Source organism: Erinaceus europaeus, chromosome 2 (genome assembly GCF_950295315.1).
Source record: "Erinaceus europaeus chromosome 2, mEriEur2.1, whole genome shotgun sequence".
Taxonomy (NCBI): domain Eukaryota; kingdom Metazoa; phylum Chordata; class Mammalia; order Eulipotyphla; family Erinaceidae; genus Erinaceus; species Erinaceus europaeus.
In genome coordinates, this window is record NC_080163.1 from 46,470,042 (window position 1) to 46,493,229 (window position 23,188).

The 23,188-nt window shown below is 43.8% G+C and overlaps 2 protein-coding genes across 10 annotated transcripts in view; both read left to right on the plus strand.

Moving 5' to 3' along the window:
- The window catches only part of LOC103109855 (protocadherin gamma-C4), a 243,096-nt gene that overhangs the window by 67,670 nt on the left and 152,238 nt on the right, over positions 1-23,188 (plus strand). The window contains exon 1 of one of the 9 annotated variants that reach the window (XM_060179838.1): positions 7,579-10,093. The exons of 6 other annotated variants lie outside the window; for them this stretch is intronic. In XM_060179838.1, coding sequence (XP_060035821.1) covers positions 7,673-10,093 — 2,421 coding nt within the window. In that variant the 5' untranslated portion in view covers positions 7,579-7,672. Of the gene's footprint in view, positions 1-7,578; positions 10,094-15,144; positions 17,719-19,139; positions 21,732-23,188 lie in introns of those variants that run through there. 2 more of the 9 variants (XM_060179872.1, XM_060179848.1) reach the window with 2 other exon arrangements.
- Positions 1,244-7,368, plus strand: LOC103128372 (protocadherin gamma-B2-like). The gene is given in 7 exon segments (XM_007539214.3): positions 1,244-1,348; positions 1,408-1,505; positions 3,275-4,064; positions 4,066-4,154; positions 4,472-4,838; positions 4,841-5,886; positions 5,888-7,368. Coding segments are annotated over 7 exon segments (2,643 nt in total). The 3' UTR covers positions 6,036-7,368.

Below are 23,188 nucleotides of genomic sequence, written 5' to 3' on the forward strand. Positions count from 1 at the left end.
GTGGTGAAGAAGGTCTGCAGGTGTCTATTTTTCTCTTCCCCTTTCTGTCTTCCACTACTCTCTATATTTCTCTCTGTCCTATCTAACAACAGCAACATCAATAACAACAACAATAATAACTACAACAACAATAAAATAAGGGCAACAAAAGGGAAAATAAATATAAATAAAATAAAACACTTCCTCAATAAAAATCAAGCAGCATGAGTATTTAAAAAAAAAAGTGAGTAATACTCTATTGGGTCAGTAATATGTGTGTGTGTGAGTGTTTGTGAGTGTGTGTATGTGTGTGTGTGTGTGTGAATGTGTGTGTGTGTGTGTGTGTGTGTGTGTGCGTATACTGCAACTTCCTTGACCACTCATCTGTTCTTGGACATTTGTGTTGCTTCCAATTTGGAGCTATTATAATATTATAAGCAGCACTGTAATGAACATAAGTATGCATAGATGTCTTCTGTTTGGAATTTTGTGTTGGATAGGTACCTGAGAGTGGAACTGCTGGGTTAAATTGTAGGTCCATTTTTAGTATTTTGAGTAATCGACTGACAGTCTTTCACAGAGGGGTGGACTAGTTTACATCCCACCAAAAGTGTAAGACAGCTCCTTTTTCACCACATTCACACCTGAACTTGTCTTTGCAGATATAACTTTAACATAGATAGCAGCCCAAGTGGGTTGGTGTGTTTCTAATTTCTTGCCATTGCAATTTATAGAAGGCACTGGTGGTATGTGTGGTTATTTCATGTGCTTCTGTGACTACCAAAAATATTACTCATTTTACTTTGTACATAGTTAAATAGGTTGTAGGAGTAACTTTAACAGTTTCTCAATTACTATTGTTGCATCACTATGAGACCCTTTTGTAATTACTACAGAAAGATGACTTAAAAATTTTTTTAATATTATGTGAGCCACATAGAAAGCTTAGTTAACTTGGTTCCTGAACTGATATGATTGTGTTACAGAGTGACAGGTCTCATCCCTGGCCCCACAGATTGCTCTATGATAGCCCTGTCACTGTGTCTGGCATGATCTGGTGGGCAAGTGAAATTTCACGTGCACTACGTATGCAATATCTTTGTTCTTTGTGTCTTCACTAAGTTTGTTAGTGGACTCAGGATTTATATTTTGGCCTATACAAATTAATGATCTTTGCACATCTGGGAATTGTATCAATAGGTTTTGAACTATACCTAGTTCAACTTAAGGAGAGTTGTTTTAGTTTCTAGGTATTTTTGTCTTCATGAGGGAAATGTGTATCAACAGGCAAATTAAAGACAATCGCAATATAATGCAATTAGCTGCCATGGGGAGAAGGGAAAAGAAATTAAAACATGAATATAGACCGGTAAGTATTTTTTGAGTATAGACATTTTTTAATACTGAAAGTTTCTGTGAATCACTCAGTATTGGAACTACACAAACTGGTCACTGAGGAAAAAATATCCCCCGGAACACAACTGTGTTGGAACGCAGCTCAGGGTGTTCATAATGGACTTTAGGATGTAATTAGCATAGGGCTGATGTTAGCCTGACTAGGAACTTAGCATGGACTTATGCAAACTCACAAGGAATTATGGGTATGGGAGCCTATATAATCAAGGACCTGTAGTAGCTCACCCTGTTTTTGGATCATCTCCTATTTGGCATTCTCCTGCTGGCATGGCTCCTGATTTATCTTCCTCCTGACCTCTTCACGTCTGATGGGTAGGTGTCTCAGGCAGTTAGCTAGCTGAAGGAATCTTGGCTTCTGCCATTTCTCTTAGCTAGACTTTTCCTCTTGCTTACTTTCACATGATTTTTATGAATAAACCTCATATTTGCCTAACCCCAAAGCAGAGTGTTGTTTTTTGATACTGCACTTCTGTGATTTCCTTGAGACTCATTACTTGAATGAACAGGCCAAATTCATCAAGGAATAGCGTGACTATGTAACCAACTCGTAACGAACTTGCACGGGATGGGGGCGGGGAGGCAATATGAGATGACAGAGTATATCTTTGACAAACACACATCAGAAGACAGTGATGAGAACTAAGCCTCAGGCTAACTGGTCACTTGAGGCAATGCTTGCATGCTGGGCTTATCTTTCTGGTTTCCATAAGTTGTACATCAACATAAGACTCACTTGTATCATTGCTTAACAACAGTAATTTGCTATGTAAAGTAAAATAAAATATTGAAGCTTGAAAATATAATTTTGAAATATCAATTAGTCTGAAATACATTTGTATGCTGACAATTCAGAATACATTACAGAATCAGAGTGATTCATATTTTAAGTATCTAGGAGTAGATAATTTATAATCAGTAGATAATTTATAATCTAATACCATGGAATTGTTTGTTGAATATGAATGGGTATGTATTTTTAAGAAAATAGTATTTCTAAGGTGGGGGTAGATAGCATAATGGTTATGCCAAGAGACTCTCATGCCTGAGGTTCCAGTGTCCCACTTCAATACCCTGCACCACTATAAACCAGAGCTGAGTAGTGCTCTGGTATAAAAAATAACTTTGGAAAATAAATGATTGTACAACTATGTAACAGACTGATGAATAGTTACAAGAAATAAATGGTAAACGCCTTTATATACTGTTATAAAATAACTAACCTTCAAGTCATGAGTGAACATCAAGGTGCACAATGTGTATGCTTCCATTTGTACATAACAACATGGAGAAACATTTACAAAGATCTACTCCAAGACTGGAGAGATAATATAGTGATTCAGGGAAAATACTTTCGTGCCTGCGCTCAAGGTCCTAGGTTCAGTCCTCTGGACTATCATAAGTGAGAGCTGAGCAGTACTCCAGTAAAAATGATCAATAAAACAAGCATTACCACACTATACAAAACAATTCTCTGGAAACACACACACACACACACGATATCACTATATGTGGGAGAAATATGCTGTTGCAGGGAAAGAGGAATAGCCTATAGAATACTGAATTGCACCATGTAGATTTGGGGCTATGTGCTATTTAAAAACAATTGCTTTCTCATAAATTCAGAAAACAATAGTTCTTTGCAAAACATTTGCAAGCCCTGATGCAGTTTCAGGGCGAAGCCTCTGGGGGCCCTACAGCTCAGAAGAAGGGAGATGAAGGAGCACCTTGGATTTCTTGCTGAATGCATCCACACAGAGGAGACCAGCTCAGATTGGGGCACAGAAAACAAAGGCAGGAAAGGTGACTGTGCCCAGGATTTTGCCAGCTGCTGAGCGAGGGCTTATTCCACCTCTGGACCGGCAGCAGAGCAGAAGTGAAGGGACACGGAGAATGAGGCCAAGCCCAGAGAGGAGCAGCCAGTGCAGTGGCAGCAGGTATTGTTTCCCTTCCTACTGTGTTTGTTTGGCAGAGCTCTCCAGGACCAAATCCACTGCTCAGTTCCTGAGGAGCTGGCTAAGAACTCAGTGGTAGGAAACCTCACCACAGATCTGAGGCTCAGTGTCAGGGACCTGCTAGCCCGGACGCTGCGGATTAGCTTGGAGAAGGAATATTTTACTGTACACCCTGAGAGTGGAGACTTAGTCGTGAGTGACAGAATAGACCGAGAGCAGATTTGCAGGAAGAACCCTCTCTGTGTTCTGGATTTTGATGCTATCACTGAAAACCCAGTCACTATTTTCCATGTGGCAGTAGTGGTGCAGGATATAAATGACAACACTCCCCTGTTCAAACATGCTAAGGTTGACTTAAAGATTGTGGAATCCACTAAGCCGGGCAAGACATTTCCACTAGACCCAGCGGTGGATTCAGACGCTCGTCTTAATTCACTGCAAAGATACCAGCTTGATGATAATGAGTACTTTGATCTGGCAGAAAAACAGACTTCAGATGGACGTAAATTTCCTGAGTTGGTTCTGAAGCATCCTCTGGACAGAGAAGAGCAGAATGTGCACCAGCTGGTCCTTACAGCTCTGGATGGCAGGGACCCTCCTCAGAGTGGCATCACCCTGATCCAAATCCAAGTCACTGATGCCAATGATAACCCCTCAGTGTTCAGCCAGGACTTGTACAGGGTCAGCCTGCAGGAGGGCATGCCCCCCGGGGTCCTGCCTGCTGCAAGTGAAAGCCACCGACCTGGATGATGGCTTCAATGTAGAGGTCACCTACTCCTTTCACAATGTGGACAAACAGGTGGAAGAGTTTTTTTTTTTTTTTTACGTTTTAATTTTTTTTATTTAAGAAAGGATTAATTAACAAAACCATAGGGTTGGAGGGGTACAACTCCACACAATTCCCACCACCCAATCTCCATATCCCAACCCTCCCCTGATAGCTTTCCCATTCTCCATCCCTCTGGGAGCATGGACCCAGGGTCATTGTGGTTTGCAGAAGGTGGAAGATCTGGATTCTGTAATTGCTTCCCCGCTGAACATGGGCATTGACTGGTCAGTCCATACTCCCAGTCTGCCTCTCTCTTTCCCTAGTAGGGTGTGCCTCTGTAGAAGCTGAACGGAAGAGTTTTTAACTTGGATAAAAGGACAGGGGAAATCACGACCAAGGGCAAGTTTGATTTCGAAACTGATAACAGTTACACACTTGGTGTAGAAGCAAAAGATCCAGGAGATCTTGTTGCACATTGCAGTATAGAGGACGAAATTCTTGATGAGAATGATTGTGTGCCTGAAGTGCTTGTGACTTTGGTGTTTACACTTCTCCCAGAAGACTCGCTGCCAGGAACAGTGACTGCCTTGATAAAAACCAGAGACAGAGACTCAGGAGAAAACTGCGAAGTATACTGCCACATTTTGGGGAAAGCCGAGTTTATACTTAAGTCCTACTCAAAGATTTACTTCAAACTACTGACAGAAAGGGCTCTAGACCGGGGGAGGAGACCCCTGAATACAATATCACCATTATGGCCACAGACAGGGGCCAGCCGCCTCTCTCCTCCAGCATCACCATCACTCTTCACATTGGCGACGTCAACGACAACCCACCAGTCTTTGCCCAGCCCTACCTGGTGGAGGAGAACAACCCGCCAGGCGCCTCCATCGCGCAGGTCAGCGCCTCCGACTCCGACCTGGGCCCCAACGGCCGCGTGTCCTACTCCATCGTGGGCAGCGACCTGGCGCCGCGCGCACTGGCGGCCTTCGTGTCGCTGAGCGCGCAGAGCGGGGTGCTGTTCGCGCAGCGCGCCTTCGACCACGAGCAGCTGCGCGGCTTCGCGCTGACCCTGCAGGCCCGCGACCAGGGCTCGCCCGCGCGCAGCGCCAACGTGAGCCTGCGCGTGCTGGTGGGCGACCGCAACGACAACGCGCCCCGCGTGCTCTACCCCGCGCTGGGCCCCGACGGCTCGGCGCTCTTCGACACGGTGCCGCGCGCCGCGCAGCCCGGATACCTGGTCACCAAGGTGGTGGCGGTGGACGCCGACGCGGGACACAACGCCTGGCTGTCCTACCACGTGCTGCAGGCCAGCGAGCCCGGACTCTTCGGCCTGGGGCTGCGCACGGGCGAGGTGCGCCTGGCCAGGCCCCTGGGCGACAGGGACGCGGCCAGACAGCGCCTGCTGGTGGCCGTGCGCGACGGGGGGCGGCCGCCCCTCTCTGCCACCGCCACTCTGCTGCTGGTCTTCGCAGACAGCCTGCAAGAGGTGCCGCCCGACCACCACCTGGGCGAGCGCCCTCCTCGCGCTGACCCGCAGGCCGAGCTGCAGTTCTACCTGGTGCTGGCCTTGGCCTTCATCTCCGTGCTCTTCCTGCTCGCCGTGATCCTGGCGGTCGCCCTGCGCCTGCGCAGCTCCTCCAGCCAAGAGGCCTGGGGCTGCTTTCAGGCTGGTGTCTGCTCCAAGTCTGCACCTGCTGTTGCCCCCAACTACAGTGAAGGAACTTTGCCCTACTTCTACAATCTGTGCCTTGCGTCACAATCAGCTAAGAGAGTTTAATTTTCTCCGTGTTACCCCTGGAGTTGCGCCCTCCCAGGATTTTCTCTGTGAAGATACCTTTTGGATACCAAATACAAATTATGAAGATGCAGTGATTCCTTTTGCCCCTGATAATAATTTAAAGGTGAGCTTTACTTAAATTCACTTCTTTCACTTTGAGTTAACGAATCGCCATATTTAGAAATATGCTATTTTATTGTCTTGTTTGTCGAATGTAGGCATTATCTTTAAGATTTCTGTATGCACTGTGTGATTTATGTGTCCAAGATTATGGCTTTTACTATGTAATATCCACTCTCTTCTTCTTCCTTACCTATCTTCTCCCTTAAGATTAATATGAGGTGTTCCGCAATTTTTTTTTACCTCTTTGAACTTTTATTACTTAAAATTTTGCTTTATTACCTTTTAAAGTCATAAATTAATTATAATGATAGTAATGAGTAATCCCCACACTCATATTTGGGAAACAGTGAATTAAAGAAAGAAAAAAAATTACCCATACCATGATTCATCAATGGCTGAATATTGGTAGGTATGAGTTAAGATAGTGGCTGTCTTCTCAAGCTAAGCGTCTTGGTTAGGACCTCAAATCTATTTTAAGATGTTAAACAAGACTTGAGGTCTTTGAAGTCTCAGTTTAAGTGTGTTTAATAAAAGAAAATTTTCTCTTTCGTGCATATTAACTGATATTTTGTGGAAAACTGTACATTGAGAAAAAATTTCAGAGTATACTAATTGTTCAAGTAAAACTTATTGTTTGAATTTTACAATTACATAAAGCATCTCATTTTCCTTTGAGGATGCATTTAAGTAAAACATTGGTACTCTCTATGGACTATGTTAAATGTTCACTTTTCATCACCAGAAGCCTTTTCTTTCTTCACTACCATTTAAAGAAATTAAGATTCAGTTTTTGTGCCAACTCAGAGTGTCCACTGCTTGCTTAAACATGTATTTCTTCATTGGTGATATACAGTTCTCCACAGTTGTATTGATTATCCCCAACATTCTGTCTTAGCAAAGCATCCACATAAAATGTATAATGCTAACCCAATGCAAACTCTCAGTATTTTATAGTCTGTTATACTTATCCTTAGTATGAGACTCTGGAAACTCAAAGACTGAGTAAGGAAATTTACCCTTAATTCTTTCTACATGTGACAGAAATTTGCATAAATCAGCACTCCTTTTTAAAAGGTGCACTGAAAACTGTTTCCTTGATGTACTTATGTATAACTGGGCACATTTTTTACAAGTTTATCCTAAAAATATATAAAATCTTAAAATCTAAACTGTAATAATTTGAATTTCCTAATGTAATGGGTTCATTATAGGTAAATAAAAGACATAGTTGATGCAACATCATTACTTAAAACTAAAAAATAATCTAAAATTTGTTTATTTCTGGGGTTTATGTAAGTCTTTTGCTATTTTATAATCAAATATTAATTAAACTTAATGTCATGCGGGAACTTAAAGATGCAGCAAAAGATTATTAGAAATGTATAATCAAACATTTATGAAAACAGAATTGGGTGTAGTAACCGGTTAGGCCTCTGAGCGTCGCTGTTTACCAAAATGGGAAAAGCAGCTGCCAAGGATACGACCTCTCTTCCTTTGGCATTAAACAAGTACATAACAGACAACCTTCTGGGAAAAGCTGCTTACCCGCGCCCCTTTCCTGTCCCCACCAAGGAATACGCTCCTCTTCACTTCAGAAATAGGGGAACAGCAGACTGGAGCCAGACAAGGAGAAAATTGGGTGTAGAGAAGGTAATGGCGGATGCTCAGAGGAATTGGGGTGGCAGAGAGCTGCTTTTGCTGTGCTCGCTCCTGGGGACGCTGTGGGGACCTGGGGTCGGGCAGATTCGTTACTCTGTGCCCGAGGAGCTGGACAAAGGCTCCTTCGTGGGCAATATCGCTAGCGACCTCAGATTGGAGACCCAGGAGCTGGCGGGGCACGGAGTCCGCATTGTCTCCCGAGGTAGGACGCAGCTCTTTGCTCTGCAACCGCGCAGCGGCAGCTTGGTCACCGCGGGCAGGATCGACCGCGAGGAGCTCTGCGCTCAGAGCGCGCGGTGCCTGGTGAACTTTAACGTCTTGGTTGGGAGTAAGATGAAAATTTATGGAGTAGAAGTAGAAATAATCGATATTAATGACAACTTCCCACGCTTCCGAGATGAAGTAGTAGAGGTGAAAATTAATGAGATTGCCACTACAGGAACGCGGCTAGCGCTGCCCTTTGCTCGAGATGCGGATGTGGGAGTCAACTCCCTTCAGAGTTACCAGCTCAGCTCCAATAAGCACTTCTCTCTAGATGAGAAAAGCGGGAGTGATGGGCAAAAATACCCAGAGCTAATCTTGGAGTGGCCCCTGGACCGAGAGAAAGTGGCTGTTCACGACCTCCTCCTCACAGCTCTAGATGGTGGTCACCCCGTGCTCTCAGGGACCACGCACATCCGCGTGATGGTCCTGGACGCAAATGATAATGCGCCCCTGTTCACGCGACCAGAGTACACAGTGAATGTGCCAGAGAACCTACCTGTAGGCACCCGGCTGCTCACACTAACCGCCACGGATCCAGATGAGGGAATAAATGGGGAGTTGACCTACTATTTCCGCAATGAAGAAGACAAGATTTCAGAGACTTTCCGACTTGATTCAAACCTGGGTGAAGTCACTACTGTGCAATCGCTGGATTATGAAGAATCCACTTCCTACCTGATGGAAGTCGTGGCTCAGGATGGAGGTGCTCTTCTTGCTAGCGCTAATGTGGTAGTCACAGTACAGGATGTGAATGACAATGTCCCTGAAGTGATCCTCACGTCTCTGGTCAGTTCTGTCTCTGAAGACTGTCTCCCAGGAACCATCATTGCGCTGTTTAGTGTACATGACAGTGATTCTGGTGAGAATGGTGAGGTTACATGTTCTATCCCTAACAGCTTGCCCTTTAAGCTGGAAAAATCAGTTGATAATTACTATCACTTATTGACAACCGGAGCCCTAGATAGGGAAGAAATCTCAGATTATAACATCACAGTAACTGTCACTGATCATGGTAACCCACCCTTGTCTACAGAAAATCACATCTCCCTGAAGGTGGTAGACATCAATGACAACTCTCCCTTCTTCCTTCACACTTCATACTCTGCAAATATCCCAGAAAACAACCCCAGAGGCATATCAATCTTCTCTGTAACTGCTCATGACCCAGACAGTGACAACAATGCCCTTGTTACTTACTCTTTAGCTGAGGATATGTTTGAGGGAGCACCTCTGTCTTCTTTTGTCTCCATCAACTCTGACACAGGAGTCCTCTATGCACTTCGTTCTTTTGACTATGAACAGGTTAGATACCTGCAGCTATGGGTGAAGGCCACAGACAGTGGGGACCCTCCACTCAGCAGCAATGTGTCCCTGAGGCTGTTCGTGCTGGACCAGAATGACAACACACCAGAGATCCTCTATCCCACTCTTCCTACTGATGGTTCCACTGGGGTGGAGCTGGCACCCCGCTCTGCAGAGCCCGGATACCTGGTGACCAAGGTGGTGGCAGTGGACAGAGACTCAGGCCAGAATGCCTGGCTGTCCTACCGCCTGCTCAAGGCCAGTGAGCCAGGGCTCTTCTCAGTGGGACTGCACACAGGTGAGGTGCACACTGCCAGGGCCCTGCTGGACAGAGATGCTCTCAAGCAGAGCCTGGTGGTGGCAGTGCAGGACCATGGCCAGCCCCCTCTCTCAGCCACTGTCACACTCACTGTGGCCATAGCTGACAGCATCCCAGATGTGCTGGCTGACCTGGGCAGCCTGGAGTCTCCTGCCAGTCCTGAAGATTCTGACCTCACACTCTACCTGGTGGTGGCAGTGGCCGTGGTCTCCTGTGTCTTCCTTGCCTTTGTCATCGTGCTGCTGGCTGTCAGGCTGAGGCGCTGGCACACATCCCGCCTGCTCCAGGCTTCAGCAGGTGGACTGGCTGGCCTTCCTGCCTCTCACTTTGTGGGTGTGGATGGGGTGCAGGCTTTCCTGCAGACCTATTCCCATGAGGTGTCCCTCACTGCAGACTCCAGGAAGAGTCACCTGATCTTCCCCCAGCCCAACTATGCTGACACCCTCATCAGCCAGGAGAGCTGTGTGAAAAGTGAACCACTTCTATTAGCTGAGAAGGTAAATACAAATGAAGAGCTAGGAGTTGTTCAGGTGAGTTCTCTTTTTCAGTAAGGGTCCTTGAAATATTTTCATTTGTTAACTTAAAATATGTTTCTGCCACATCCAAAACTGGTTAATGATGTAAATAGTCATTCTTTGCTGCATTTAAAGATATACTTGATTTGACAGTTGATACTTTATTCGTTTTCAAATTGTACTTTGTGTTTAAAGACAAGTTTTAGAAATGTGGAAATTTTAGAAAATTTATCTGATATTTATCTGATATTTATCTTTAAACTGAAACAAGTATTTAAGGGGGAAATATTTAAACAATATACAGTAATAATAATATCTGGCATCTGAACTCTGGAAATTTTGGGTTAAACCATGAACTATTAGACATATACTTGGAATCAGAAGGAGCATTAGAATTATGCCTTATCTCCTGATGCAGTCTAAAAGCTTGAAAGAATTATAACCCACATCATGAAATACAAATATTTTTATGTCAATGGATATTATGAGATTTTTATTTTTTAACCTGAAAACAAATATGTAAAAAGTGAACACAATAAGAAGACAAAGCTCTTTTCTGATATGTCAAGATGAATATTCTATGGTGGTCCAGGAGGTGGCATAATGGATAAAATGCTGAAATTTCAAGCATGAGATCCCAAGTTCAATCCCTTGCAGCACATGTACCAGAGTGATGTCTGGTTCTTTCTCTCCTCCTACCCCTCTCATTAATGAATAAATAAAAAGAAATAAATGAATATTCTATGTCTAGATCATTAATGCACTATGAAAGAAATACAAATATTTTATATAGCTGGCATCTTCCAGTTAAAGGTAGGCCTGTGCATCTTCAGATTAATATCTATTTGAATAGTTGCAATTCTGTGAATGTAGATACTATTATGCTTTATTACAAGAATCTGAGATTGCATTTTTGACAGTAAATTCAATTTAAAAATAGTTTAAAATTTAAAAATTCATTCCTCAAGAATGGGCTCATCTTAAGTGATAGTTTTCCCCACAGTGAAATACTGTTTTATGACTCTCAAATGTCATGAGTATGTGTTGTGTAATGAAGAAAAAACACCCTATTGTTTTTTGCACTAATCTGCTGAATGCTTTTCAGATGCTTCAGGAGATTTCTCAGTATCTACTTTAAAAACTAGACATCAGGGGGGTCGGGTGGTAGTGCAGAGGGTTAAGTGCACATGGCATGGAGTGCACAGATAGGCATAAGGATCCCGATTTGAGCCCCCTGCTCCCTACCTGCAGGGGGGTTGCTTCACAAGCAGGTCTACAGGTATCTATCTTTCTCTCCCCCCTCTGTCTTCCCTATCTCTTTCTATTTCTCTTGTCCTATCCAACAACAATGACATCAATAATAACAATAATAATAACCACAACAAGGATAAAACAACAAGGGCAACAAAAGGGGAAAAAATAGCCTCCAGGAGCAGTGGATTCATAGTGCAACCAACAATAACCCTGGAGAATATATATATACTAGACATAAACTGCAAAATACAAGAAAATAGGAGGAATGCCAAAAAATATACTGATGGGTTAATAAAGTATATTACTTGATCACATGAAAGGTTATATGAGCTATGGAAACTAGATTCTTGGTGTGTCCAGTAGGGTATCCATAGTTGATATTAACATTTGAATTTGTAAACATGTTTGATTTATTTATGCAACGACTACTAGGCTGCAATCATGTACCATCATAGTTGAGAGACTTCTCCAGCCACTTTTTCATCCTTTGTTTTAAAGGGTAAGAGAGAAGAGAAAAAGGGAGAAAGAGGTAGGTGAAGGATACCACAGCACCGCTCCATCATCCATGGCGCTCCCATGTGGCACCTGAGCTTGGACCCAGGGCCTCACATGTTAAGTTACAAGCTCTACTAGGTGAGCTATCTCCCAACTCGCAGATTTATTTAATTATTTTATAGGACATTTATTTGAAATGAATGCTTCAGAGAGGTGCATCACCAGGTAGGATGCATGTTTCACCATGCATGTAGCCCAGGTTCAAGCCCCAGTATTACCTGGGAATACTATGGCACTGAGGCAAGCTCCATTGCTGTGGTGTCTTTCTCTCTGACTTTTTCTCTGTTTCACTTTCTTTTGTGTGTGAGTGTGTCATCATTAGGGTTTCATGGCTTTCAGAAAAGAGAGATCAAGACAAAAAAAAAAAAGAAACATTACAGGACCAAAACCATACCCCTCCATGGTGGGGGGTTCATGTACATAACAAAGCAGATGCCTTTCTAGATGAGCTTGCTCTCTGTCTTAATGAGAATATCAGCCAGGAAGCAGTGAAATCACAAGTGTATGAGTTCCAGAGACCAAAAAAAAAAAAAAAACATAAATGAATGAGTAAATAAATGAATAAATGGGAGGGAGTAGGGGAAATGATTTATCTGGTAGCATGCTTAACTTGCATGCCTGAGGCACTTGTTTGGTCACATGTTCCAGGGTGGTTCTCTAGATTCTCTCTCTCTCTCTCTCAATCTGATGTTAAATAAATAAATACAAAAATAGTAAAAGGAACCCAGAGCGGATGAGGATGTAACTTGGTTATAGACAATATGCCATATGTATACAAGGTCCTGAATTTGATCCCTAAAGAAAAGGGAGTTCCTGTTATATTTATATATAGGCAATCCTGATTGCAGAATAGTGTGCTTACTCACTAAGAAGTGAACATGTTCACAGAGTTAACAAGATAATCTGTATGATAGTTATTGATATTCATGGCTATGTAGAAACTCACTTTTCTATTATTTTTAAAGAAAATTAGTAGATTTGGTTATGTATCCTGAGTTGACTTTTTCATATAATATAGAACATATTTTAACCTTTATAAACCTAAACATATTTTGTATAATATGTTATCCACACATTCTGAGTATATACTGTATACTCTTATTAACTGTTTGCACCTGTAGTTTCACATGTACTCTGAAAAGATAACTTCTCTATACTAATTGAAGTGTTAAACACAGTAATGGAAAGGCACTTGCCCAATCATGTTTTGAAACAAAGTCTTGAATCAGTTCTGTTTTCATGATTTTAAAAAAGTATTTATTTATTCCCTTTTGTTGCCCTTGTTGTTTTCTTGTTGTAATTACTGTTGTTGTTATTGATGTCATCGTTGTTGGATAGAACAGAGAGAAATGGAGAGAGGAGGGGAAGACAGAGAGGGAGAGAGAAAGATTGACACCTTCAGACCAGCTTCACCTGCAGGTGGGGAGCTGGGGGCTCGAACTGGGATCCTTACGCCCGTCCTTGCGCTTTATGCTACGTGGGCTTAACAGCTGCGCTACCACCTGACTCCCCGTTTTCATGTTTGTATAAAATAGAGATGTCAGTGAGATTCTTTTTAGAATCCTGGGACAAGTACAGCAGCCTGAGAGTGGCTCAGTGGGTAGGGTGCTGAACTCAGTGCATGAGTCCCAAGTTTAATCTCCAGTGACTTTCTGGTTCTTCCTCCTCTCTCATGTAAATCTTTAAAAATAAAAGTAGAAACTTTGTACAATGATTCTTCAGTACTACTCCAGCATATCATGAATTGAACATTGATGTATATCTGCCAGATTTTAGGATGACAATATGTAGTTTTGATTAAAAAACATTTTCCTTATGAAGATGTCTAATTTGGGAATGAAATGAAAACTGTAAGACATCAGGGGTTGGGTAGTGATGCACCGGGTTAAGCGCACATAGTGTGAAGTGCAAGGATCCTGGTTTGAGCCCCTGGCTCCCCACCTGTAGGGGCAGGTCGCTTCATAAGCAGTGAAGCAGGTCTACAGGTGTCTATTTCTCTCTTTCTCTCCTCTCTTTCTTTCTCTCTCCCCTCCCCTTCCCTTCCCTCCCCTTTCAGTTTCTCTCTGTCCTATCCAATAAAAAGAAAAAAGGTCACCAGGAGCAGTGGGTTTGTGGTGCAGGTACTGAATCCTAGCGATCACTATAAAGGAAAAAAAAATTGTAAGACACCTATGATATTTTCCATTCTTGTTAACAAAGGAAGAATATCAATAACCAAAAGAGTTAATATGACCAGATAGTAACCTGTGGATCAAGGAAAAATGAATATTATAGATTACTTTTTTGAAATTTATAATTATAAAGGGGCTAGGTGTTGGTGCACCTGGTTGAGCATATACATTACTGTGAGCAAGGACCCAGATTCAAGACCCCAGTTTCCAACTTCAGAGTGGTGTAGTAGTGTTGCAGGTCTCTTTCCCTCTCCCTTCTTCCCTCTGGATCTCCACTATCCCTCTCAACTTCTGTCTCCAAAATAAAAATAGTGAAATAAATTTATAAGGATTCACACTTTACCCCCTAAACCCAACAAATAAGCATTATTAAGCTACTTGAGAAGAGTATAGTTAAGACAATTGAAATGCATATTGGAAAGACTTAATGGAATAGTCTTAAATTAAGGAAGGTCTCTTATTTCTTGTCACACTTCGATTGTAGAAAGATAATATTTTATCTATAAAATAAAATATTCTTGCCTTTTGGGGGGGATAAAATAATAAAGAAAAGATAATGTGAAACATAGTATAAAACAAACAAACTATGCAACTTATATCATTTTAAGTGAGAAGAGAAGGGTGGAAAACAATATATCAAGCCAATACTTAAAGAAGTTTTATATTAATTACATCTGCTATCATATCACTGTGTTTAATTTGTACCTTATCTATAATATTTACTGTGTCCCTTAAGAAGGACGGTGTTATTATGACCATTTTGTTGTAGAAATAGCAAAACTCTGCAAACAAACATTTTCATCAAGGATTTCTGTTCTTTGATGAGTAAAAAAAAAAAAAACTTGATTTGGATTAGTACAGTTGAGGTTTAAAGAAATAGCAGATGAGAAAATATTTGAAATATTAATATTCTTGTGTAGTAGGAAAAAAGATTATATGTATCCGGATAAGTAGAATTTCCTTGCATCCTCTCCTTTGGAGTGGACTTAGTTATTACTCCTGCAGTTCTGCAGCTGAGGCATAGGGTGTCGCTGTTGGCTAATGCTAAGCCAAGGATTAGTTCCTCCCAAAGCAATCACCCTCAGAAATCGCGAGAATTGTGCACTCTCTCCAGCTCTCTGCCACGGAAATAGCTGGCAACCAGTTCACCAAGATGATGAAGTAGTCCCTCTTGTCAGACAACTCTTCATCCCTAATTCTTGGGGCTACCTATCGATCTCAGCTCTTTGGAATCAAAAAGGTAAACACTCAGAGAGCAGGATGGGAAACCGCTTGGAAGCCATGAACTGGGGTGGGCAGAAGCAAATGCGTTTTCTCTTGCTTCTATCTTTGTTCTGTCCTGTACTCTCAGAGCAGATGCACTACTCACTTCCTGAGGAGGTGGTTAAGGGCTCGCTGGTAGGGAACATCGCCAAGGATCTGGGGCTCAACCTGCAAGACTTGCCTACTCGGAACCTACATGTTAGTTCAGAGCAAAAATTCTTTACTGTGAACACTGAGAATGGGGAATTGCTTGTGAGCAACCGCATAGATCGGGAGCATATTTGTGGCAAGAAGTTGATGTGTATTCTGGAATTCGAAATAGTTGCTGAAAAGCCTTTGATCTTTTTTCATGTAACTGTAATCATTCAAGATGTCAATGACAACACTCCCACATTTAGCAGAAATATTACTGAGCTGGAAATCAGTGAAATGGCCATAACTGGATCCACCTTTGCTGTGGAATCTGCACAGGATTCAGATGTCGGTGTCAATTCCCTGCAGCAGTATTACCTCAGCTCCAACCCTCACTTCTCTTTGATCCAGAAGGAAGACCCAGATGGTAGTAGATACCCAGAATTGGTACTGAAGACTCCCCTGGACAGGGAAGAGCAGTCCTCCCATCATCTGATCCTCACAGCTGTGGATGGAGGGCAGCCAGCAAGAAGTGGCACTACCCACATCAAGGTCATTGTGGCAGATGCAAATGATAACCCCCCAGTGTTCTCCCAAGACACATATAGGGTCAGTGTTTCAGAGAACCTGCCCATGGGCTCCTCTGTGCTAAGAGTAGTGGCTACTGACATGGATGAGGGAACTAATGCTGAGATCACCTACTCCTTCATCAATATTGGAAAGGCAGTCAGGCAGCTGTTTAAGTTGAACAGTAAGACAGGGGAGGTCACTACTGCTGGAGGGCTAGACTTTGAACAGATAGAGAGCTATACAATTGGTATTGAAGCAAAAGATGGTGGACGTCACACTGCCCATTGCAAACTACAAATAGTTATTTTGGATGAAAATGACAATGCTCCTGAGATAACCTTGGATTCTGAATCTAAACAAATACAAGAAGATGCTCACCTGGGAACAGTTGTTGCCCTAATCAAAACCCAAGATCTAGATTCTGGAATTAATGGGGAAATCCTATGCCAATTAAATGGTAACTTTCCATTTAAAATAGTTCAAGATACCAAAAACACATACAAGTTGATGACTGATGGAGCCCTTGATAGAGAGCTAACTCAGGAATACAGTCTCATCATAACCGCCACTGACAAAGGCCAGCCACCTCTCTCCTCCAACAGAAGTGTATCTTTGAAAATTGCAGACGTGAACGACAATACACCCACTTTCAACCAGGCCGCCTACCTGGTGCAGGTGGAGGAGAACAACCCGCCAGGCGCCTCCATCGCGCAGGTCAGCGCCTCCGACCCCGACCTGGGCCCCAACGGCCGCGTGTCCTACTCCATCGTGGGCAGCGACCTGGCGCCGCGCGCTCTGGCGTCCTTCGTGTCGCTGAGCGCGCAGAGCGGGGTGCTGTTCGCGCAGCGAGCCTTCGACCACGAGCAGCTGCGCGGCTTCGCGCTGACCCTGCAGGCCCGCGACCAGGGCTCGCCCGCGCGCAGCGCCAACGTGAGCCTGCGCGTGCTGGTGGGCGACCGCAACGACAACGCGCCCCGCGTGCTCTACCCCGCGCTGGGCCCCGACGGCTCGGCGCTCTTCGACACGGTGCCGCGCGCCGCGCAGCCCGGATACCTGGTCACCAAGGTGGTGGCGGTGGACGCCGACGCGGGACACAACGCCTGGCTGTCCTACCACGTGCTGCAGGCCAGCGAGCCCGGACTCTTCGGCCTGGGGCTGCGCACGGGCGAGGTGCGCCTGGCCAGGCCCCTGGGCGACAGGGACGCGGCCAGACAGCGCCTGCTGGTGGCCGTGCGCGACGGGGGACGGCCGCCCCTCTCTGCCACCGCCACTCTGCTGCTGGTCTTCGCAGACAGCCTGCAAGAGGTGCCGCCCGACCACCACCTGGGCGAGCGCCCTCCTCGCGCTGACCCGCAGGCCGAGCTGCAGTTCTACCTGGTGCTGGCCTTGGCCTTCATCTCCGTGCTCTTCCTGCTCGCCGTGATCCTGGCGGTCGCCCTGCGCCTGCGCAGCTCCTCCAGCCAAGAGGCCTGGGGCTGCTTTCAGGCTCGTGTCTGCTCCAAGACTGAACCTGGCCTTGTCCCCAACTATAGCGAGGGCACTTTGCCCTACTCCTACAATCTGTGCGTTGCGTCACAATCAGCTAAGACAGAGTTTAATTTTTTTAATATAAATTCTGAAAATGTTCCTCCACAAGATTTTCTAAGCAATGGAACCTCTTCCAAAGTGACTTCCAGTTCAGGGGATTTACAACAGGTAAGTTCATAAACTTTTCCTCCAATAACTACTAAGTGGTTTCAGTTGGTTATTAGATACTAAAAGTACTCAGGCTAAAATTACACTGGTTTTATTGACGTTTTTGAGCAAAAGGAAAGTATTAGAAGTTCTTTGTTCTTGTTTCTGATTTGCAGATATTCTCTCAGAGAAAACTGCCTTTTGATTGTGTTTAGATTTATCCCTATTTTGAATGATTTCAATACAGTAGTACCTCATACTCTCCCTGGGAAATATAATGCAGTATCTTCACAATTTAAGTGTTCTATTAAGTTTCAATACAGCAAACCCTAAGTAATTATGTATATCTATGTATGTGTGTGTTTCTATTTTGTTTTTCCCCTTTTTTCTTTAAATTTTTATTTATGAAAAGGAAACACAGACAAAAACCCATAAGATAAGAGGGGTACAACACACAATTCCCACTACCAGATCTCCATATCCCATTCCCTCCTCTGATAGCTTTCCTATTCTTTATCCCTCTGGGAGTATGGACCCAAGGTCATTATGGGGTGCAGAAGGTGGAAGGTCTGGCTTCTGTAATTGCTTCCCGTATGAACATGAGCGTTGGCAGGTGGATCCATACTCCCAGCCTGTCTCTCCCTTTCCCTAGTGGGGCGGGGTTCTAGGGAAGCAGGGCTCCAGGAGACATTGGTGGGGTTGTCTGTCCAGGGAAGTCCGGTTGGCATCATTTTAGCATCTGGAACCTGGTGGCTGAAAAAAAAAGTTAACATATAGAGCTGAATTGTTAACTAGTCATGAACCTAAATGCTGGAATATTTCATATGAAGAGTTGGGGGGGTCCTCCGTTTTGTAGATAGTTAGTAGACCTATTTTAGGTTATATTCCAAAGAGCCCATGGCTATACTAGTTTTTTCCCTGAGCCTGACATCTTATATGCAGGTGGATCCAAGTTATTGTGTGTGTTCCTATTTTGAACTATATATTTTCATTTACCTTTGCATCGTTTAAAAATATACCCAAGTATAGTACAGATTAGAGCAGTTGACAAAATAGTTGATGATATCTGGATATAATAACATTTGTAATTTTTACCAATAGAACAGTTATATTCTTCTATTAGTACCTAATAGGAAATAGAAAAAATATGATGTGTAATAACTCAAGACTTACAGAAAGTGTATATAATTTATTTTCCAGCGTTTTCTAATAGTAAGAAAATAAATGGTAAATTATATGGCATATAAAATTATTCAAAATACTCTAACTCTTTTAATGCTTTCTATTCTTGGGGAGAGAAATATTTTAAGTGTCATCTATGCAAATTCAGCAGAAATAAAATCCTGTGTTGCTTCACAAAAAGTGCAGTACTACAGTTCGGACTCTAGGCGTCGCTGTTCACTTGCCCGTATAAGAAAAGCAGTGAAAACTCGTTATATCCTTTATGCATAAAGCAGATAAAGACAGGGAAACTCTCCAGCTGCGCAGAAATTCTAGCCTAAAACGCTCCACATCTGATCTCTGCTAGTTTCTGGACCTTGACCTATAATTCAGAGAAACCCTAAAGCTATAAGAGCCTGCCTTCCTTATTCATAATCCCAGGGAAATCCACTCTGGCAATGGCGGCTCTGGAAAGGGGCAGGCAACACAGCGGGTTAGCGGTTCTCTTTCTGCTCCGGGGAATGCTATGGGGGACTGGGACTGGGCAGGTCATTTACTCCATCCCCGAGGAGCTGGACAAAGGCTCTTTCGTGGGCAACGTCTCCGGAGATCTGGGACTGAAGCCTCAGGAGCACAGAATCCGCATCGTCTCCCGAGGTAGGACGCAGCTCTTTGCTCTGCAACCGCGCAACGGCAGCTTGGTCACCGCGGGCAGGATCGACCGCGAGGAGCTCTGTGCTCAGAGCGCGCGGTGCTTGGTGAGTTTTAACGTCCTTGTTGAGGATAATCTGAACATTTATCCGGTAGAAGTGGAGATAGTAGATATTAATGACAATGCACCCCGATTCTTAAGGGAAGAATTGGAAGTGAAAATTCCTGAAAATGCAGCTCCAAACTCTCGCTTTCCCCTAATGGAAGTCTATGACCTGGATGTGGGCTTGAACTCTCTTCAGGGCTTCAAGCTCAGCGGAAATAGTCACTTCTCAGTGCATGTACAAGGTGAAGCCGATGGGCCCAAATACCCGGAGCTGGTGTTGGAGCGAGCCCTGGACCGGGAGGGAGAGGCCATTCACCATCTGATGCTCACTGCCTTCGATGGCGGTGACCCAGTCCGCTCAGGTGTGGTGAGAATTCTTGTGTCTGTCCTGGATGTGAATGACAACGCTCCGGTGTTTACTCAGCCTGTCTACCACGTGAGTGTTCCTGAAAATCTACCTGTAGGTACTCCTGTGCTGTCAGTAAATGCCACAGACCAGGATGAAGGAATCCACGCAGAAATAACATACTCTTTTGTGAGGACAACAGAAAAAATCCCAAAGATTTTCAGCTTGAATGTTTTAACTGGAGAAATAACAACTTCAGCAAGCCTAGACTATGAGGACTCCAACTTTTATGAGCTGGATGTTGAAGCCAGGGATCCACCAGGTCTACAAGATAGAGCTAAAGTTCTAGTAACTGTAGTGGATGTGAATGACAATGCACCAGAAGTGGTAGTTACCTCTGCAAGCAGATCAGTTGCTGAAAACACACCTCCAGGAACAGTAATTGCTCTTTTTCAAGTATATGATCCAGATTCCGAACTGAATGGCTTGGTAACATGTTCCATCCCAAGAGGACTGCCATTTCAACTAGAAAAGTCAGTAGACCACTATTATCGATTAGTGACTACTACAGTTCTAGATCGAGAACAGGTATCTTTGTACAACATCACTGTAACAGCCAGAGACAAAGGAGTGCCTCCTCTGTCTACAGAAACTCTCATCTCCCTAGGTGTGGAGGACACCAATGACAACCCACCTGCCTTTCCCCAATCCTCCTATTCTGTCTATGTTCCGGAGAACAACCCCAGAGGTGCTTCTATCTTTTCAATCACAGCAAATGATGCAGACAGTGGTGAGAACGCCCAGGTCACCTACTCCCTGGTTGAAGACACCATTCAGGGTGCTCCACTGTCATCCTATGTCTCCATCAACTCAGACACAGGAGTTCTGTATGCCTTGCACTCTTTTGATTATGAGCAGTTCTGTGACCTGCAATTGAGAGTCACTGCTCAGGACAGTGGGAAACCATCTCTCAGCAGCAATGTGTCCCTGAGCCTGTTTGTGCTGGACCAGAATGACAACACACCAGAGATCCTCTATCCCACTCTTCCTACTGATGGTTCCACTGGGGTGGAGCTGGCACCCCGCTCTGCAGAGCCCGGATACCTGGTGACCAAGGTGGTGGCAGTGGACAGAGACTCAGGCCAGAATGCCTGGCTGTCCTACCGCCTGCTCAAGGCCAGTGAGCCAGGGCTCTTCTCAGTGGGGCTGCACACAGGTGAGGTGCACACTGCCAGGGCCCTGCTGGACAGAGATGCTCTCAAGCAGAGCCTGGTGGTGGCAGTGCAGGACCATGGCCAGCCCCCTCTCTCAGCCACTGTCACACTCACTGTGGCCATAGCTGACAGCATCCCAGATGTGCTGGCTGACCTGGGCAGCCTGGAGTCTCCTGCCAGTCCTGGAGATTCTGACCTCACACTCTACCTGGTGGTGGCAGTGGCCGTGGTCTCCTGTGTCTTCCTTGCCTTTGTCATCGTGCTGCTGGCTGTCAGGCTGAGGCGCTGGCACACATCCCGCCTGCTCCAGGCTTCAGCAGGTGGACTGGCTGGCCTTCCTGCCTCTCACTTTGTGGGTGTGGATGGGGTGCAGGCTTTCCTGCAGACCTATTCCCATGAGGTGTCCCTCACTGCAGACTCCAGGAAGAGTCACCTGATCTTCCCCCAGCCCAACTATGCTGACACCCTCATCAGCCAGGAGAGCTGTGTGAAAAGCGAGCCTCTTTTGATTCAGGAAGATTCAGGCTTTTGTAAAGAGGACAACTCCCTTGTTCAGGTGAGACTAATGCTTTCACTGGTTTCATCTGAGTTGGAAATTTTTAAATCTTCTTTGATTAATGCTTAGTAGTCTTGGTCTTTTGCAGTGACTGACACTTTTTTTTTATTAGTGATTTAATGATTGATATTGTGGAATAAAGGGCTACAAGTCGATATAATTCCCACAACCAGAGTTCTATATTCTGTCCCCTCCATTGGAAGTTTTCCTATTCTTTATCCCTTTGGGAGTATGGACCAAAAATCTTTATGGGAGGTAGAAGGTGAGAGGTCTGTCTTCTATAATTGCTTCTCCACTGGACATCAGCACTGACAGGTCAGCCCATCCTCCCAGCTTTTTTCTGTCTTTCCCTAGTAGGATAGGGCTCTGGGGTTTGTGGGGTTCTAAGACACATTGGTGAGGTCATCTGCCCAGGGAACTCAGGTTGCATTATCATTGTAACTTGGTGGCAGAGTACTGGAGCTGGATGGTTGACATCCAAGTCCTGGTGTCTCTGGACACAGTCTGAAGTGAAACATGAGTGACTCACAGTTTTGAGAAAGTTTTTCTTTTTTATCTTGAGAATTCTAGTAAAACTCAGTTGTTTTTAATTTTATAGAAAAATAATATATAATGTCTTTAAGTTTTCTTAACTTTTTCCTGTGATCAGCAAGCTCTTTGTATATTTGTATACCTCCCAATTCTAAGGCTTTTCTTTCAAAAATTTTATTAATAATGAGAGAGACCTATAAGATGTCAAGGATTATCTTGGGACCTAGTGCATGCATGTTTGGCATTCTATCAACTGCACCAACTCAAAGGTTATGGAATTTTCTCTTTTTTTTTCCTATTATGTGACATTTTGAACATTCTACCCTTTTCTAGTGAGAAAAAATAATTTAAATCTTTGTTTTAAAATATTTAAGATTTTGGATTTCTCCATTTTAATAACAGGTGTTTTCTAAAATAATATCAGTAAGATTTTCTTTCTTTAGTACTTAGTATAAAAAGTTAAGCAAAAGATAAGAATAATATGTGTAGTAGGCAAGACATGGCCTTTGATGTTAGAAGATCTGAATAATATTCCTGGAACTATCCACTGTTCATCTTTGACTAGTCACTGTATCTATAGTCTTAAAACTTGCATTTAAATGAAAAAAAAAATCTACCCTACACACATTCCTGGTAAGTGAAGTAACTTTTTAGAGGGTTTCAAGCTATAAAGCGTTAAAATGTTCAGGTGCTTGCTGATGATGTCACTATTACTATAATTAGTGGACTATTAACAAATAAATATAGACACCTGATGGTGTATGTTACTACAATGTCTTCTGTAGTATGTATGCCGGATAGCATTTAAAAAATGAAGATGATTTTTTAAATGTGCTCATTTATGGCTCAGCATGACAGGTAATCAGGTAGAACCTAGGGCTTGTATTCTTGAGACTCCAGGGCTAATCCTCATAGTGATTTGTTGT